Source organism: Ornithorhynchus anatinus, chromosome 11, assembly GCF_004115215.2.
Source record: "Ornithorhynchus anatinus isolate Pmale09 chromosome 11, mOrnAna1.pri.v4, whole genome shotgun sequence".
Classification (NCBI taxonomy): Eukaryota; Metazoa; Chordata; class Mammalia; order Monotremata; family Ornithorhynchidae; genus Ornithorhynchus; species Ornithorhynchus anatinus.
Window position 1 is genome coordinate 8719465 of NC_041738.1, and position 19996 is coordinate 8739460.

At 48.1% G+C, this 19996-nt stretch overlaps 1 protein-coding gene across 5 annotated transcripts in view; it reads left to right on the top strand.

Moving 5' to 3' along the window:
* ZNF423 (zinc finger protein 423) overlaps positions 1 to 19996 on the top strand; it is a 351343-nt gene that overhangs the window by 215937 nt on the left and 115410 nt on the right. For 4 of the 5 annotated variants that reach the window (XM_029075685.1, XM_029075686.1, XM_039913501.1 and 1 more), the window contains one exon: positions 3099 to 3183. The exons of the other annotated variant lie outside the window; for it this stretch is intronic. In XM_029075685.1, the coding sequence (XP_028931518.1) occupies positions 3099 to 3183 (85 nt within the window). The remainder of the gene's footprint in view (positions 1 to 3098; positions 3184 to 19996) is intronic. 5 annotated transcript variants of the gene reach the window in all.

The window sequence follows — 19996 nt, forward strand, 5'->3', positions numbered from 1 at the left end:
ACCATTATTATTTCTTGTGAACTGTCCCAATCCCTGTGCGGGATCAACGTGGGAACTTGTAGCCCCGACTCCCACTTGGGGATGCGAAGTGGTGGGGGAGAATGGCTGTCGGGAGAGAAACAGAAGCTCTATTTGCCACTTGTGAAGGAGGCCCACTTTAGAGGGAGACTCAGGATGGGCAAAGTGTGTGGCTGAGGTATTTGAAGGGAGAGTCTGCCAAAAGAAAGAGGAGTGCCTTCAGTGAGTCAGTCAGTCGTATTTATTGAGCGTTTATTGTGTGCAGAGTCCTGTTCTAAGTGCTTGAGAGAGTACAGTATAATAATGTAACAGCCACATTCCCTTCCCACAGTGTAATAGGGAGCTTATGATCTAGAGGGATCTTACACTCTAGAGGGCTGGTGGGCTGCAGGATAACCATAAGCCCCGTGTGGGCAGGAATCGCCTGTCTTTATTACTGAATAGTACTTTCCAAGTGCTTAGTACAGTGCTCTGTACACAGTAGTTGCTCAATAGATACGATCGAATGAATGAACTGTGAGAAGGGGCCTCCCCGACAAGGGGCCTCAACTTCAGTCCGCTGTGCTTTGGTCCTGCGTACAAGAACCTATTGTCTTCTTTTATGTTCGTCAGCTGCATCGTAGCCCCAGAAGCGGTCACTCAGGATGGCTTCTCATTTTATTATTTCCAGCCCTTTCCTCATTCCCCACCCCACCCTGTCCCCATGGCTTCTTTTCCAAAGCAGTGATTCTGTCTCTATGGCAGGGAGACTCTTTCAGATCGTGAAGCTGACTTGCTCAGTCAGTTGAACCGTCGCCGATCTGATGGAGAGTGGATACGGGGATGAGGGGAATGTCTTTATTTTCTTCTTCTGGTGAGACAGAAGCCAGGCTGAGTGACCTCTGGGTTCCGACTCTCCTCCCAGTTGTGTTGAGCATGGAAAAATCCTTCAAGACCAGAGGATGCATTATTACAAAATTGTGTGACACAGAAAACAAAGGGGAGGGGGCGGTTCGGGGGAGGCAGGTGAAGTTAAACTGGGTTTTGGTATTCCCCACTCCGCACATTGCCAGACCAGGCGGACTCTCGAATCTTCCCGAATGGTTGAGGCCGGAGGTGCAAACCCCAGAACAGCTGTGAGAGCAGAGAAGTCCCACCCCCATATTTTCCTTTCTGTACCCGACATGCCCACCTTATCCGCTCAATTTTATCCTCCGAGTTTCGCTTGTTGGATTATCTCCCTGATGTCCGAGTCTTCCCACCACTCTTCAGAGTCCAGTCCAAATTTTAGCCATGATTTTCTTGTTTGAATAATCGGCTCACTTCACTGTTTGCTCACCCCAACCCTTGGTCTCTGCAGTTGAGTCTCATCAGTCCATCACTGTGTCATGGAACAAGCACTGTGCTGTCTGGGAGGATGTGGGACAATCCTGCTTTTGGGGTCGCCGGAATTTCAACTAGGTGCTCTCTATAAAGGAATATCCTTTTAGCCTGAGGATTTAATTATAATAATGACAATAATATATGGTATTTGTTAAGCACTTACTATGTGCCGGGCACTGTTCTAAGTGCTGGGGTAGGTACAGGATAATACAGTTGGACACAGTCCCGTCCCACAGAGGGCTCACAGTCTTAATCCTCATTTTACAGATGAGGGAACTGAGGCCCAGTGAAGTGAAGTGGCTTACCCAAGGTCACACAGCAGACACGTGGCGGAGCCTGGATTAGAACCCATGACCTTCTGACTCCCAGGTCCGTGCTCTATCCATTAGACCACGTTGCTTCTCCAATCATTAATAATAACAGTAATAACGATGATACTAGTACCTGTTCAGCCCTTACTCTGTGTCAAGGACTGTACTAGGCACTGGGGTAGCTAAAACATAAGCATGCTGGATGATAATAATAATAATTGTGTTATCTGTGAAGCGATTACTATGTGCCAAGCCCTGTTCTAAGCAGTGAGTTAGATACAAGGTAACCAGGTTGTCCTACGGGGAGCTTACAGTCTTAATCCCCATTTTATACATGAGGTAACCGAGGCACAGAGAAGTTAAGTGGTTTGCCCAAGGCCATGCAGCAGACAAGTGGAGAAGCAGGCGTTAGAACCCCCGTCCTCTGACACCCAAGCCCACGCTCTTTCCACTAAGCCACGCTGAACACGGAGTCTCGTGGGGGTTCTCTGCATGCCGGGATCCAGTGGTTAGGCAGGTGTCTCCCCCCAGGGGTTGCTGGGAAGCAGATGTTCAGGTTGGCATTTGGGCCTACTGACCCCCCGCTACCATGGAAACCTGCCCGCTGTCCTCCACAGGGCTGCCGAGGAGGACTTCCACGTGGGGCTCAGGAAGAGGGAGACCACTGCTCTCTGGCCCACCGGTCTTTCTAGTGGGCTCACGGAGAATTCGGAGGGCGCTATTCTGAGTTTTCTGTGAGCTTTGCACTGACTGCAGTTTCCTCCACGGTCTCCTCCTCAGACAGCAGACCCATCTTCCTGACCGATTCTCCTCATTACTGCTGTCAGAAATAGCTTGTCTCTAGACCGTAAGCTCATCTCTAGGCTGTAAGCTTATTGTGGGCAGGGAATGTGTCTGTTTATTGTTTTATTGTACTCTCCCAAGTACTTAGAACAGTGCTTTGTGCACAGTAAGCGCTCAATAAATCTGATTGAGTGAATGAATGAAATTCCTTCCTCCCTGCTCCAAGGAGGGCTGCAGAGAGGGCAGAAATCCCTGCCCAGATAGTGGGCTTCTCAAAGCAGAAACTCACAATGGGATGCCGAGTTTCAAGTTGACTTTTTGGTGTGGGCAGACCTTCTCCCCGCACACCACTCCCAGCCTCTTCCTCCCCCCCACACCACCCCGAAAGCTCCCTATTAATCACAGGCACAAGCTGTCGTCCCGAACAGCTGCAGGTGTGGTACCAGGCTGGAGATTTCACAGGGAGAAATCAAAGAAGGCGAAGGGCAGGGCGGGAGGGATTTTGAACACAGGCGATCCGAGGTCATGGTTGTTTGAGGTAAACCACACAGAAGCATTTGCTTTCTACTTCACTGCAGTTTTTGCCCCCACCCTCTAATTTCTCTCTTTTTGGTTATTAAACAGAAAAAGACATATCAGTGCATCAAGTGCCAGATGACCTTTGAGAATGAAAGAGAAATTCAAATCCATGTCGCCAACCATATGATTGGTAAGAAAACGTTTAAACCCAGCTCTGGGGTGGACTACTTGTGGATGTCTGAAATTTGCTGTTATGATCATCGTTTCTTGTGCTTTTAAGGCGGCCGATGCAGTTGCCACGACTGTTCCCGGTCGCTTCAGATGAGGAGAAAAAAATGTCATCTCTGTGGTTTTTCTCCTTCTGAATCATCACGTAGCACTTCCACTTAGATTGAAATCCAACTTGCGACAATGTCTCCCATTTTAAAGCGTACGTTTCCCTCCACCCCTGGAAAAAGAGTGCCTGCCAGTTGTCAACCACTTTGGTGCAATTATGCTCCAATTTTGTATGTCATGACATTGAATAGATTTAACTGCTCACATTTCCCAGCTAAATGTGGTGAATTCCTCCGGCACATTGTCAAAACAGAATGCTTCAAAAGTTATTTCGGCACATTTTTCTTTTCAAATGGTCCCGGGCTTGTGAAAGTTCAGTCTTTCTTCAGGTGGGGAGCTCTTACGGAGAAAACTCCTTGATGTTTCCCCAGTGTGGCGGGAGTGGTTTAAGAGCGGGATCGTAATGGGAAGAGCTGAATTTCGGTGGCAGCTGAAGGGTTGCTTTTTAAGCAGGACATAAGGGTGTTCTCCTTAGCGGTCCAGTTGTTGGAAATATACGTTTTTCTCGCCCTGGAGCTCTGTTCATTTTGATGAGGCTTGCGCTCACTTCAGGCGCACGAGGGCCAGGACCTTTCTTGGCTTTGCTGGGCGGGGCTGACTGATGTCCAGCTGCGGGGAGTGTTTTTCCACAGATAAAGAATGGGGAGTTTCGTGGAGGGTCTGTGTGCTCAGGGATCCAGTTGCAGGGCAGATGCCCCCACCCCGGGGGTTGCCGGGAAGCAGGATGTGCAGGTTGACATTTGGGCTGACTGAAAATCCCCTCCTTAACATGGAAACGTGCCCACTCTCTTCCACGGGGCTGCTGAGGAGGGCTTTCAACGTGGCAGGCGGGGAGGTTGGGATGAAGATATCCAAAAATCGTTTGCTTCGGCAGCGGCAGTCAAAGGTAATCCCCCCTTTGTGAGCTGGAAGAAGGAGGTGGTTGCAAATTAGAGCAGGGTGATTTCTCAGTATTTTTTCCCCTTCCCTTCTGATGGAAACCAGTTAGATGGGTGCCCCTTGGTGAAGAGATGTTGCTTTGAAGTTGACTTGTGGGATGGCGGAATCCAAGTCTTGGTGAGGGTTCATCTTTGGGTGACCCTGGAAATTCAGGCTCACCCTGTTCCTTCTTGGCGTAAGTGGTGGCAGAGTCGGCCGAGTTGGCCGTTTGCCATTCTGGCCACCGTTGACGGAGGCTGCGGTTAGCCGGGCCCTCAGCCCTTTCCCTGTCTGACTCAATTCCAAAGGCGGGGACCGGTTGTTAGAACCGAAGGCTGCTGGTTAGCCGGGAGTGGCGCGGTCTCCGGGTTTACTGGGTGGGGGAGCCCGGATGGGCCGGAAGGCAGGGGGACGAGGGTTGTGGCTCGCCGCCATCCCCTGTGGGCCGGCTGTGCCAGGGAGGGTCTGCCAACAGAGTGTGGGGAGCGGAGATAGGAGTTGTGCCTGTCCGGGGGTCCAGGGGTAGGTTCCCTGGCTCTAGGCTAGGCTGAGCATTGTGCCCCAGGTTCGAAGCTCTGTTTCCCAGGGGCGGTCGTTGCTGGCAGGAGAGAGGACCCGCTTCTGGCCCCTGGTTGGCTGTTGGTCTCTTGGTGATTTCAGCTATAATGGGGCCCTCACGCGCGATCCGTCTCATCAGCGACGGAGACGTGATGCCTGCTCCCTGGACTCTCCATCTCACCTGGGAGAGAGACACACACACACACACAGATACACACACATAAACACACTCTCACGCACAAATACACACACATAAACTCATTCATACCCATTCTCCCCACTCCTCACCTCCCCCAGTTGTTCCCCTTCTGTCCTTCCCCCATATGTCAAGCCCTTCTGCCCAACAGACTCAGTCACACCTTCACTGTGCCCCTCTCCCACGCATCCCATACCCCATCCACATCTGCACCCTTATACCCAAAACACTCAGGGGCCCCAGCTCGGGATCCACTCTTCCCCGAACTACCTGTGGTAGATTTCCCCCCTGAGCCAAACTGTGTTCCTGGAAAGTGGGTGTGGAGGGGCAGTTGTGGCTTGAGATTTTCACAGTGGGGAATGGGAAAAAGGGAGAGAGATGACTCTCCAGGAGAGAGCACTTGGAATTAGAGGACACTCAAACGGGAGCAGCCGAGGCTGGATCACCCCATGAGAACAGATAGTCAAGGGGTCCTCTGTCTCCCTTCCTGGGACATCCCATGGAAGAAGCCTTGGGATGCCTGATGCCCATGGGCCATCCCCACCCCCAGACAAATGGAAGGCTGTTTCCTTTCAGGCCTGGCCAGCTGAGGTTGGAGGCCCGAGCATAATGCACTTGGGTAAAGGTTTTCCCCAGCGGTGCCTGGGGAATCAACAGGCCAGCTCCCACGCGCTCCTCTGGCAAGGCAGGAGTCCTGCTGCGGTCTGGCCCTCGAGGTCCCAAACCCGAGGGTACCCAGGGGTACGTGGGGGCATGCGGGGGCACGTGGGAGCGGAGCCCTGCTCCTCGGGGAGCAAACCTGTTGGATGTAACCCCCGGTGGAAGCATAAATGTTTCCTTTTTATCTCAGGGCCCCTGATTGGGCTGGCAGTGAGTTGTGGTGACTCAGGGAGATGTCTCCTTGGAAACGTCTCCCCAAACCCCCCTGCCATGGCGGGAGGCGGGGCCGGTGATGGGGGGGGGGCGAGGGGGCGGGTTTCAGAGTCCACAGAAAGCCAGGGGTCTTTGGAAACCTTTTCAGCAGCGGGGTCGCCTTTGTAATGTACTGCTTGGTAGAGAAAGGGGAGCTCCCCTTCGGTCCTCTGCCCCCAACCACCCCCCCTGCTCCTCTCCCTTTGAAATGTTTTTCCGTCCTGGGGGAGGTCTCTGCCCCCCGCCTCAGGCACATCAAAAACTTGGAGCAGTTGGGGCTGAGTTGGAGGCGCTGGGGGCTCCCCCCGTGGGGCTGACCCTGCAAGTCGAAAGCCTCCCTCCTTCCCGCCTCCCGCTGCCTCTGATGTGCGGTCGTCGCCGTCAGATGCCAGGGAGGCCGGGGTCTGTGCAGAAAATGGCTCCGCAGGAGGCCGCCAGGCCCGGCTAGCAGGGAACACCGTGGCAACGGCTCCCTGCGGCCGGTCTCCAGGGACCTCAACCTCCGGCAGGCTCTGGAAGGAGGCCAGAGCCCCCGTCCATTCCCCCGCATCCCCCCCCCCCCCGCAACCTTCCCTCACCCCAGTCCCCAGGCCTCTCTATGCCATTTGCCCATACCCGGGGAAGGGGCGAAGTTCAAGCCTGTTCAGTCCCCTTAAGATGGGCCCAGACCCGCAAGTTTCTGGCTTAGAACAAAGGTGACCAGAATGTAGTAGTCGGTGGCCTTGTCCGTTCTCGGAGCAGATCTCATGGCCCTTGAGGAACTTTTCCGGGGAGCTTTATCCCAGGATCCTTAGTAAGGGATTCTGGGAACACCCGGCCAGCTGCCATGGGCACTTGCCTGTCTGGCAGAGTCTGGTGTTAGTGTTAGTCATCTGGGAAAAGTTCTTTATCCCCTTGTGCTGAAGGGAACATGTCCTCCAATTCTGTTATAATGTACTCACCCAAATGCTTGGAATAGTGCTCTGCACACACTAAGTGCTCAGTAAATACCACTGAATGACTGATTGATTGATGTGTTTGCTGAGCAATCTATGCGGTGGCAATATTCTGGAGTTCCTGGGACCAGAGTGTGGATGAAGGTTGGCAGCCTCTTGGTTCCTCTCAATACAGTGTCCCACTTGATGATCTTGTATCTACCTAGTACAGTGCTTGGCATACAGTAAGTGCTTAAGAAATATTATAATAACAATAGTCCTGATAATAATAACAGTAATATTAACACTGAGGCTGAGACCAAACTTCCCTTTTCTCTAAGCCATCTAAAAAGGAGCAAAAATCAGCTCTTCTTCTTCTCCTCCTCCTTCTGATCCTCTTTTCTCACCTCCTCCTCCTTCTTTTCCTTCTCCTTCTCCTGCTCTGTCTCATTCCCTTCAAGTGGAACTTTCAGGGTACCAGAAGCGTGTCAGACAACTCTCTGACCTCAGGATGGCCATGTCATTACTAAACTCAGGGGGCATGGGGACATGGGTGGGTACCTGTGAGGCTGGATATCCCCTTCTCATACCCACCATGATTCCCCAAGGCACTGCCCTAGACCACCGGAGAGCCTTCTAGATGGCCTCTGTTGGAAGTGTTTGCGTTCAGTCCCAAGGTTAAGCCTGCCCTGCCACAGTCTGCATTTGGCTGAGGGATGGACTACCGGCCTGGCTAAAATGACTGGCATTCTGGATGCCAACAGCTACAGCTCAGCCGACAGGAGTCTATGAAACCCTGACATGTAACTTTTCTAAGGGAGGAAGGCAAGGAGGAACCCTGAGATGTAACTTTCCTAAGAGGCGGCAGGAGAAATGAGGCTCCCTTTTGCAAAGACCGCATATGATCCAACAGTGCAGTGGATTGCACCGAAAAGGGGCTTTAGATTTAGGTAAAGTGAGATGCAAAACATCTGTCTGACCTTAGTGTGTGATAAAAACGTCTCTCCTTCTCTCCATCCCCTTCCTCTCAGCATTCCCTTCCCCCTCTCTGTGGAGATCATGTTTCAAACTCTGTAATGGCCCATGCTGCAGGTGATCCAACATTTTCTCTCCTTGTAGCAAACCCAGAAATAAAAACTCACGGCATCCTTTTTAGAAGTGAGGATGTGGGTAAAAGCCGTCGGCTAATACAGTCCGTGTCTCCAGCCTCAGAAAGGGACTGTCTCTTTTGAAAAAGCTATTGATTAAACAGCTAGATCTTTGGAGAACTCATCAATTAAGCCTTTAAAAGGATTTGAAATTTCTCTTTGAAGCCAGGAACTGGAACCAGACTCAATCAGTATAGGATCTAAAAGAAACATTTGAAGGTTGATACTCCTCTGACCCACACACCTCCACTTCTTTCCCTTAGCCAGAAACTTTCGGTTCCTGGGTGGACCTCGTTATGAATGCATTTCCTGCTGGTAGATGTCAGTGGCAATGTGGTGTGTTTTCTCCAGGATACGGTCTGGGTTTAGAGCCGGACTGTCTTCTTGATTGCAGTCTGGCCATGATGCCAGTGTAGTACATCAGAAAGAGTTATAGAGTTCTAGAGCTGGAAAAGGCTTCCAAGGGTCAAACCATCCAGCCCCCTGTCTCCCACAGTCACCTTTAGTGACCAGTTCCACAGAATTAAGTACGGTGGCAAAATCCTATCCGGGATGACCACTGAGTTTTATTTCCCAGGTTATGTACTGTCCCAAGTGCTTACTACAGTGCTTTGCACCTATTAAGCACTCAAAACATTGACTGATTGGTCCTGGTGGAGCAGAGTCGAGAAAACGGATGATCTGCAGGAAAGATGTGGGGGTGAGCTGGACACCCCCCATTACCGAACGACTGATCCGGTGTTTGCCATTGCACTCTTGAGGGAAGAATGCCTTGGGATCAGGGATGAGGAGAAGGCAGAGAGGATGTTGGGTTCTTAGCTTGGTATGGATTTAATAGAGCTGTCTCCCTCAGTGGGACATCTAAGAGTCGCCTTCAGGTTTCTTGAAAAAACACTGGAATACCTTTAGGTGTGAAGTTACATTTATTATTATTATTTTTATTTTTTATTCCCACTTCATCCCCAAACTTCAATTGTTCTGTTGGAATATCAGAAACAGCAATGTGGCCTAGTAGAAAGAGCACAGGCCTGGAGTTCAGAGGACCTGGGTTCTAATCCTGGCTTGACCACCAGCCTGCTGTGTAACCTTGGGCAAATCACTTAACTTTGCCGTGCCTCAGTTTTCTCACCTGTAAAATGGGGTTTCAATAATTGCTTTCCTTCCCCTACAGACCATGAGCCTCATATGGGACCAAGACTATGTCCAAACAGATTAGCTTGTAACCACCCCAGAACTTAGCACTGTTTTTGTACTCAAGTAAACACTTAACAATGCCATAGTTATTATTAACATCAGGACCTGAAATGCCTTTCCCGAGCCCCCAGATCTTAGAAGGGGAACACTTCAGTAGCTTCGTTTCTCTGTCCCCTGGATCCTGTTTAGGTAGCCAATCGATCAATCAATGTTTTTTTTAGAGTGATGACTGTATGCCTTCAAAGTCTTACAATGTAGTTTACAATCTTAAGGTCTTCAGATAGCCCCCCAGATAAACGGGGGGATCAGAACCAAGGTAGGCCAAACTAGCTTTTGAAGGTCCTCACCTCTGGACCATATCTGGGAGTGGGTCTTGGAGGGTTTTTTTTTTAAATGGTTTTGCTAAGGGCTTACTGTGTGTCAAGCACTGTTCTATGTGTCCCTGTACCACACAGAGTTCACAGTCTACATTGGAGGGAGGATAATTTAATCTCCATTTTACAGATTAATCCGCTGACCCCCAGATCATTTAAATGATTTGCCCAAGGTCATGCAGCAAGCAGTTTGTAGAGTCAGAATTAGAACGCAGGACCTCTAACCACCAGATCTGTGCTCTTTCCACTAGGCGATGGTGTTTCTCCAAAGTCCTGATGAGAGGAAATCCAGGTTCATTAATTCCAAATGTAATTGTGGAGGAAGGGATACTAGGGAAAGTAGTAGTTGGGTGATATCTTTGAGACGTTAAGGCAAATGAAAATGTGACAGATTGTTTTTGAAACATTTAAATACAAATTATCAACATGAACATATTTCTGGACTCACAGTTGAATGTGTGAATTAATTATGGAACCATTAAGGAGCTGAAGTATTTTTTTCTCTCCAAACCATCCTCCCCCTCGGCCCCCCTCCCCAACAAACCTTTCACATTTGAAGTATTTCAAATAGTTGCTCTTTTGATGCCTGATGGAAAGCCTGGCGTTTATACTTAAGTGTAAACCTTGTTTTCAATCCCCATTTTGCTTTCTGGATCTCTTTTGATTTAATAACCAGGCCAGCAATCTCATTTCGGCCAGGATTTCTGTTGAACGATAACATGCACAGTGAAAGCCTGCTGCTTTAGAAAACAATATTCTTACCGTCATAACTAATAACTTGAATTCTTGAGGTGTTTAATTCACTTTTCTTCTTCTCTGTGGCTTACTTTTTTGCATTTGAGTCTCCACCGCTCTTCCAGCCTGCACGTTGTTCTCCAGTTCCTGCTTTTCTGCAGAACTTCAGGGAGTTAGTAGCTAAGGGTCGGGCCTTCAAGGGATGACCTTATGGTTTTGTTGTTAATGGAACTTGTTAAGTGCTTACTATGTGCCAACCACTCTCCTAAGTGCTGGAATAGACAAAAGACAATCAGGTTGGACACAGCCCTTTCCCACATCCAAGTAGGAGGGAGTAAGATTACATTCCCATTTTACAGATGAGATAACTGAGGCACCGAGAACTGAAGTGACTTGTCCTAAGTCATACAGCAATAAGTAGCAGAGGCCGTATTAGAAACCAAGTCCTCTGACTTCCAGGGCCACGGTCTTTCTAACAGGCTATGCCCCTTGCAGGTGGAAAAAAAAGCTTTAAATAATCTGCCGGCTTCTATAAAGCTTCATACAATATCCAGCTAATGTTAGGAGCATTCAGCACTCGTGGGTCTTTTTGCTTTTATTTGGATCACAATGGACCACATTTAGATTCAAAAATAATCAGGTGGAAGCTGGTGTGGATATTTTTTCCAGCAAATTGTGTACTTTTCATGATCGTTCTATTGGTCCACTGGATTGACAGCTGCTAAATGGGGCTGCTGATGGCTGGTCCCTGGGGATGGTCTTGTGCTCCCTCAGGAGGCAGTGGAGAAGAAGGTACAAGGCTGAAGAGTGGAATTATCCAAAATGCAGCCGGGAAATCAGCAGCCGTATTAGCATCCAGGCTACCGCCATGGGGTGGAGGTGGGCTGAGGGGTGGAGCTAATGATGTCGGGATCCAGTGATATTCCTATTTGCACAGCAGAGAGCTCACGATGATGAGACACTTAGGGTGAGGAATAACCGGTGCCATTTCAAACACAATCAGATTTTCTACATGAAAATTCCTCTCCAAAAGTTGTGCCCCTCTTGTGCTGATAGAGCCAGTGAGTGGAGGAGTTGGTAAATTCCAACAAGGAAAGGAACTTTGACTGAATGGGATTTCCATGAAGCATTTTCAAAAGTAGTTGATGTTTTATAGAATCTTTTCTCCAACTATAGAACAGATTGGAGATTTCAACCTTCTAATCGTGTCGCTTTGAAAATCCATTTTTCCAAACATAACTTGGGAAACGTTGATCTATAAGGTGCCCAAGGAATGAATGGGAACATAGGATTAAAAAAATCCAGTCACTTTTTACGACCTCACAATTCATCTTTGTTTTATCAACAATCCTATCTGATTCTAAAGTTCTCAGGTGGTCTCTTTACTACCTCAGCTTAGTATGATGCAGTTTTATTGTCTCGTCTCCTGGTAGGGAAATTCTTAGGATAACACCAATCACTCAGTCAATCAGTAGTATTATATAGTACTTATTCTGTTTCAGAGCACTGAACTAAGCACTCGGAAGAGCACAATAGAGTAAGTAGACATGTTCCCTGCCTTCATGAAGCTTACGATCAAGTTTGGGAAGACAGACACTAGATAAATTACAAGTAAGGGAAGCGACCAGATATAAAGAAGTGATCAAAAATGCTACTGGGGCTGGGGATGGAGTGAGTAACCTGAAAAATGATACAGTGGGTGGGCCAAGTCAGTCAAAAACATGAACAATGTTCTCTGAATTTTTAATTTCTCACCTCCTAGTTTCTCTAAAGTCACTTATTCCTTTCTCTGATCCGGGGTCGTGATTCTCTCAGTTCTTCACACGGCTCATATATCGCCAACTTCCAGAATTTTTGTTGAGGTCCCTGGCCTGGCTCCTTAACATACAATTGATCAAAAAGAGCCCAAACAGGAGTTGTTTGGGTCTTCCTCTCTCTCTCTCTTTTTTATCTTGGTATTTGATTAGTTCTTACTACAGTCCTCTAGACTGTAAACTCAGTGTGGGCAAGGAATGTGTCAGTTGTATTGTGCTCTCCTAAGAGCTTAGTACCATGCTCTGCACATAAGTAAATCACATCAGTAAATTCCACTGATCATGTGCATCAAACACTGTTCTAAGCACTGGGGTAGATAGAAATTAATCAGGCAAGATCCAGTCCCTGTCCCACGTGAGGCTCACAGTCTAAGTAGGAGAGAAAACAGGTACTGAATCCCCACTTTGCAGTTGAAGAAACTGAGGTACAGAGAGGTGAAGTGCCTTGCCCCAGATCACAAAACAGGGAAGTGGCAGTGCCGGGATTTGAACCCAGGTTCTCTGACTCCCAGGTCCGTGCTTTATCCCCTAGACCACTCTGCTTCCTATGTTTTCAGACCAGAGTATAGATAACATTTCCCACAGGAGAGCCACTCATGTGCTTTCTGAATTTTTCATTTTGTTTCCGACTTTGGATACCAGTTGATCAGTTTTCCTTGACATTTTCAGAGCTGCTATGACATCTTTCCCAGATTGCAGGGCACATACCTAATCGACTGTGAAAACGGCTCGTCACTCTCATCCTTTTCCTAACCGCGTTAAGACTCCTCCTCCTTCCTCCGTTCTCATTTTCATGCGCAGTTGTGATGACACCTGGTTAGCCCTCTTCCTAGTAGTTTTCATATTGATTTTTACGCAGAAGCAGTTGATAAAACACCTTTTTGGTAATCCCCATTTCCTAGTTTTAAGTGTGATGGGTTTTTAAAGTTGTCATTAGCATGTGCCTCCATCATTTCACAGCCTCACCACATCTGTTAACTAGCAGTACCGACCAGTCACCTTTGGTGCATCCAAGCTGGGATTCGTTGGGTCCCAGGGGCATCTTCCCTTCCCCGACACTGTTGGCCTTGAAAATGACTGCACGTTCAGAAAATGCTAATTTCGCCACAAGGGAAGGCCTATAGAGAGTCTCCACACCCTCATCTAATAATTAATGATTATGGTATTTGTTAAGCACTTACTGTGTGCCAAGCACTCCTCTGAGCGCTGGGGTAGATACAAGGTAATCAGCTTGTCCCACATGGGGCTCGTAGCCTTAATCCCCATTTTACAGATGAGGTAACTGAGGCACAGAGAAGTTAAGTGGCTTGCCCAAGATCACCCTGCAGACAAGTGGCAGAGCTGAGATTAGAACCCACATCCTCCTACTCCCAAGCCCGTGCTCTAGCACGGTCCTCTCTGATGTGAGTAATGAGGTGCCCAATAAAAATAGAGTGGTTTCACTAAGCAATGTGGTTTAGTGAGAAGCAGCATACCTTAGTGAGAAGTAGCGTGGCCTAGTGGATAGAGCACGCACCTGGAAGACAGAAAAATCTGAGTTCTAAACCCTGCTCCGCCACTCGTCTGCTGTGACCTTGGGCAAATCATTTCACTTCTCTGTGCCTCAGTTACCTCATCTGTAAAATGGAGTTGAAAGTGTGAACCCCACATGGAACAGGGACTGTGTCCAACCTGCTTAACTTTTATCTATCCCAGCACTTAGAACAGTGCTTGGCACGTAGTAAGCACTTAACAGATACCTTTTTTTTTTTTAGTCAGTGTTGGAGATGAGTCTGAGTGTTCTCATGGAGGGTGGTTGGTCTCTCCCCAACCACCCTCTCCCACCCCTGACTTACCCACAGTGGACATGAACACACCCTGGTTTCTGGGCGGGCTTCCCCTCTAGCTGGCAGGCCAGCACCACAGCAGGTGCTTCTCAAGCCGAGAAATTTTCTCCCCTGCAACATAATATCCGACATCCCATGGATGGTGGCTGCAAAGTCGTTTGCTCATCCCAAAGGGGAACAAGCCAGGATTGAGGCCTTCTGAGAACTTGCCCACCTCAGCTAAGGGCCCCGCAGATGAACAGACTGGTGATCTCCTCCAGGGCTTCCACACTTTTCCCCAGCAGCACCTGAGTCTGGGGTGAACAGGAGGGCCTCAACTGCCCACAGAGCAGGTGGATGGAAGAACTTCCGACACTTCTCCATCTGTCAATCATTCACCAAGTCACTGTTCAATCAATCTTTTTTTTGAGCGCTTACTGTGTGCAGAGCACTGTACTAAGTTCTTGGGAGAGTACAAGTTCCCTGAGCATCTAAAGGAGAGCACAACAGCAGCAAGACACATGCTTCCTGCCTAGCAGGATTTTTCAATCTAGTGGGGAAGTCCTACAGATAGACCTTGGTTCAGTCATTCAATCAATCAGTCAGTGGTATTTATTGAGCACTGACTCTGAGCAGAGAATATTCTAATCCCTTGGGTGAGTCGGTAGACACAATCCGCACCCTCAAGGAGCTGGTAATCTCAAATGGGGAGTCAGAAAAATACATCCTGAATGAAGAAAAAGAGTAATTGAATTTCTTCCTCCTTTCTCCAGGCCTGTGACTTTCCTTCTTCCTGTATCTTTCTGTGAATGGGCCGGGCTGGACTCTGGAGCATGAACTTTTAGTGGTCTTTTTGGCCTGCGGACATGGGGCTGTCCTTTACTCAATCAATTAATCAAGACTGGTTATACTCTCCCAAGAGCTTAGTATAGCGCTCTGCACACAGGAGATGCTCAATAAATACGATTAATTGAGTGATTGATTCATTCAGCGTTTACTCTGTACTCAGTGTTTGAGAGAGTTAGTAAACCTGAACCCTGCCCTCAAGATACTTATTCTCGCAAGGCCTTTAAGATGTTTTGAGCATTCATTCAATCGTATTTATTGAGCGCTTATATGTGCAAAGCACTGTACCAAGGTTCTTTTAAAGGATTTTGCAAATACCACGGTCTGCCCAAAAAACAAACAAATGGATTTTGGAGCAAATTAAGCCAAAGTTGTCTTTGGAAGGCCAAATGACCTAACTTATATTAGCATATTTTGGACACATAATCAGGAGGACTAATTCTCTGGAGAAGACACTAATGTTAGGAAAAGTCCAGGGAAAACGTGGAAGAGGCAGGCTAGCAGTTAGATGGATAGAAACCATAGCAACGATAACAGAAGAACCATTTGCAAGGTTATGGGTTATGGCAGAAGATAGGACGTTCTGGAGAAAATATATCCATTAGAGTCGCTAGGAATCAGAAACGACCGGACGGCACTTGATAACAATAATAAAAAAGTGCTTGGCAGAGTACATTATAACAATATATACACATTCCCTGTCCACAACAAGCTTGGAGTCTAGAGAATGAGTTTACAGTCTCTTCCTAGTTTGTGAAACTGACGAGGGAATGGGGGCCCCATTTCCACATAACCTGGGTTGAACTGCATCTCCTGGGTAAGGTGATTTGGCTTCTCCTGCCTCTAGGTGCAATCTAGGTGTTCTGAGCAGAATGTCCTGTGGGCTATTTGGGCATCAAAGTTCTCTTTTGGAGCTATTTGGGAAGATTTTGTCTTCTTGTTGCAACTGGAATTGCCGGCAGCTCTCTCTGGGGATTTCATCTACTTCTCACAAAACAGAAACTCTTTGTAGGTCAGTTTGTCGGTCACTTTGGCAGCTGCTGGGCACCAAGGGAGTGTACCTTGATTCCCACTAGTCTGTCCTGCTCAGTTTAGATACTTTCACTTCGTTATACCTCGGGAGGAAAATAAAACCCATGCTAGAGTTTAGATCCTGTTCTAACTGACCTGGTTTGGAATTGGCAGGCACTATTCCTTGTTGGCTTTTTCTTCTGGGGTGAGGAATTCATACCTGGTGAGCCGGATTGGGGCCGAGGAGCCTGGTCTTCCTGAACCCTTGCCTGAAATCTCCCAACTGTCTCAGTTGATCGACAGGGGCAGAGAACCTGTCTGCTAATTCTGTTTTGTTGTATCCTCCCAAGCTCTGCACCCAGTGCTCTGCTCACAGTTAGTGCTCAATAAATACCACTGATTGATTTCTTGATCGATACTTCTTACGGGGGAGGTGATGGTTGGGCTGTTGGGGGGACGGAGGGCATGACACCCTCTTTGTTGGACTCCCCACTTTTTTACCCCAATTGATTCCCCTGCCTTTGGACACGCCCTCTATCACCCAGGCTTATTCGTGGGTCAGGCTTATGTGTTGGCCTCTTCTGAGCAAGGGGTGGCATTTCAGAATCCCGAAGCTTAATATTTCCTTCTCCGCCAGCTTGCCAGCAGAAATAGTCCTTGTCTGTCCAAACAGCGTTTCCTTGGCAGTCTGAGTTGGTGTCATGCAGCCGCAAGTCCCGGGTTGGGCCACCGGGATGTTGCCATGTTTCTGAGGAATGCCTAGAGGTCTCACGTCATGGTAAGAACAGGTTAACCCAAGAACATATCCCACCTGGCCTAGTGGGAGAGCATGGATCTGGGAGCCAGAAGGAGCCGGGTTCTAATCCCATCTCTGTCACTAGTCTGCAGCGTGACCTTGGGCAAATCACTTAACTTCTCTGTGGCTTCGTTCACTCATCTGTAGAATGGGGATTAAGACCGTGAGCCCCATGTGGGATACGGACTATGTCCAACCTGATTAGCCTCTATCTACCCCGGTGCTTAGTTCAGTGTCTGGCACGGAGTAACAAATGCCATTTTTTAAAAAAGGCCACAAACAACGACAATCAGAACCGTGGTACTCAAGCACGTTCCAAGTGCTTAGTACAGTGCTCTGCAAGTAGTTAGCGCTCAATAAATACTATTGAATGAATGAATGAAAAGCCCAGATTCTGTTCAACGACCCACCAGCGGATGCTTGGAGGAACAGTGTGATGATGGTCTTCTTGGGACATCCAGTCAGATCATTATGGACACAATCATGTCCATCTTCCCTTGCTCTGCCCGGTCTTTCCTCCTCCTCTGCCCACTCGCCGCCCAAACTGAGCGTAAGGACAGTCGTTGGAGAGCGGAAGGGTGCAACCAGCGGGAAGTTACCTGGATGCCGATACCAAGCGATGTCCTTAGACGTTACCTCGCCCGATCTAAAACGTTACCTCGCCCGATCTAAAAAGTCACTTTCCTCCAGGAGACGTTTTCCCGATTCTTTATTCTTTCTGACTGTGGTTTGTGCTGCTGAAGAGGAGCTCAAAGCATTGAGTTTTGATGGGTAGCGTTTGGCTGGAGTTACCGTCTGGGCCCTGTAGAGGGAGTTAAATCCCCACAATAATTATGGTATTTGTTAAGCGCTTACTATGTGCCAAGCACTGTAGAAATTCCCTTCTTCCCTCCCAGGTGGAGGTGGAGGCTAGGGAATTGGTTCCCTGGATCGGATTCAGATGGAAAAAAAAATAAAATTAAGTCAGCAGATGGAAAGAGGAGAAAGGGTCAGTGCAATCCTGAAGGTCAGGGAAAGCATGGCTAATAATAATGTTGGTGTCTGTTAAGCTCTTACTATGTGCAGAGCACTGTTCTAAGCGCTGGCGTAGATACAGGGTAATCAGGTTGTCCCACGTGAGGCTCACAGTTAATCCCCATTTCACAGATGAGGTAACTGAGGCACAGAGAAGTTAAGTGACTTGCCCACAGTCGCACAGCCGACAAGTGGCAGAGCCGGGAGTCGAACCCATGACCTCTGACTCCGAAGCCCAGGCTCTTTTCACTGAGCCACGCTGCTTCCCCTAAAGAAAATCACAGATAATCCAAACCACATTTTGCCACTCATTTCAACCTCCTTTCTCACCAAATCTTTAACCAGGGCTACTGCCACAGAGCAAATGGACTGACTTGCATTTCTCTTCTTCCTCTTGTCCTGCTCTCTTTTTGGAGCTGATGAAAGTAAAGAGAAAGTGTCCAAAATGTTACCTGAAGGAAGGACTGGGGGAAATGAAGGACTTGGATGATCCTCAGGTTGTATAATCATCCCCTGAATAATTGAGAAATGACTCCGCATAAATATTTCCTTACCCTTGGTTGCTTGAGTTTGCGCTGCTGGGTACAGTGCATTTTACCCAGGGGACCCTCAATAAATGTCCTGACTACTGGATTGTCCTCTCCTTTGTTCTCTTCTTCCTTTGCTTACCATCCTTGTGAGGGCTTCTCTGGAGTCTGACAGGAATCAGGAAAGAGAGAGTAGCCAGCCCAGGGCACGTGTATAAAAACAGAACTAAACTTTTCTCCCGAACCCGTGTACGTGGGAAATAGCAGTTTGGATGTGTATGCCCAATGGTGAACACAGCTCAGAGGGTGGCCCGCATTTCTGGGGCCACAACAGTTTCAGCCACAACTTGATTCTAGAATTGTCTTTAGTATGGCATCCCAGTAAAGTGTTCTTCCTCCTACTGCAACCCGGCCCGCATGCTTTGCTGCTCTAATGCCGACCTACTCAGTGTAACTCCATCTCATCTATCTTGCCCACGACCTCTTGCACACTTCCTCCTCCTGGCCTAGATCATCCTCCTTCTTCCTAACCGACAGACAATTACCATCCCCTACCTTCAAAGCCTTACTGAAGGCACATCTCCTCCAAGAGGCCTTCCTTGACTAAGCCCTCTTTTCCTTTTCTCCCACTCCCTTCTGCATTGCCCTGACTTGCTCCCTTTATTCATCTCCCATTCCCAGCCCCACAACATTTATGTACATATCCGTAATTTATTTATATTAATGTCTGACTCCCCCTCTAGGAGGTAAGCTCGTTGTGGGCAGGAAATGTGTCTGTTGTATTGTTATAATGTACTCTCCCAAGCTCTTAGTACAGGGCTCTGCACACAGTAAGCTCTCAATAAAGATGATTGATTGATTGAACCAGGTACAGGACTCCAAATAAAGAAACTCAATGTGCCCTTATGGGCATGCTGAGTACCAGCCTGCTCTGGTCATGCCCGGGGCAAGGGAATGATGCACTGTGGGAGTTCCACACTGAGGTCAGAGTCAGACAGAGCAGGAAAAGAACAAGGGGAGGGGAGAGGGTCAGGGACATTTCGCACCATGGGAATTCAGAGATTTAGAGAAAATTTCCAATAATTCTAATAATGCTGATTTTAAAATAAGGCCGGTTTGGTCCTGACCCACTGGAGGCTCACACTCTGAGAAGATGGGGAAAGGGAAAAGATTGGTCCTGGTTCCACAGGGATGACTCCAGGAGATAAAGACTTGGAAAAGAATGTAAAAAGCAAAGACAATAAAAACAATGAGAACAGCAACCACTATAAAGGTATGAGTCAGTCAGTCAATGGTTTTTATTAAGTGTGTACAGTGTGCAGCGTACAATAAACAGACACATTCCCTACCCACGACAAGGTTACAGTCTAGAGGACCCATTTCACTGCTCCAGCAGGCTAGTTGGCTGCCCAAGGGCTACAGCCTTCCAAATGATTTTATGTTTGGAAAAGGTGTAAGCCACTGCACCTTCTTTCTCCATCAAATGGGGCCTGCCTGGTATTCGCCTCACCATTTGCATGGCTCCTCTGCCCTAGGGCATCAAAGTAATACTTGGACTCTAGCTTGGAGCTTCTCAGCTTTCAGATCTGTGCCAAAGAACCCAGATCCTCTTTGCATTTTCGTTTTTCTTTCTCCTCCTTTTTTAACAGCGTATCTGGAAACTCACTAATTATTTGTTAGCCTGGAATATCCTTGCACAATGTGCACTGAAGCAGTTGAGTGCTAATGAGGAATGATTGAAATGAAATTTGGATTTGCGCTGGGCGAGCCTGTAACCGCTCCGTTAAAGGAACAATGATTTATTTAATCTGTGCAGAAGTCATTAGTATCTCCTGCGTCGGGGCCTGTAGCATTCAGAATTCTGATTTGCGGGCTTATGGACTCTTCAGGGCCATTATGAGCTAA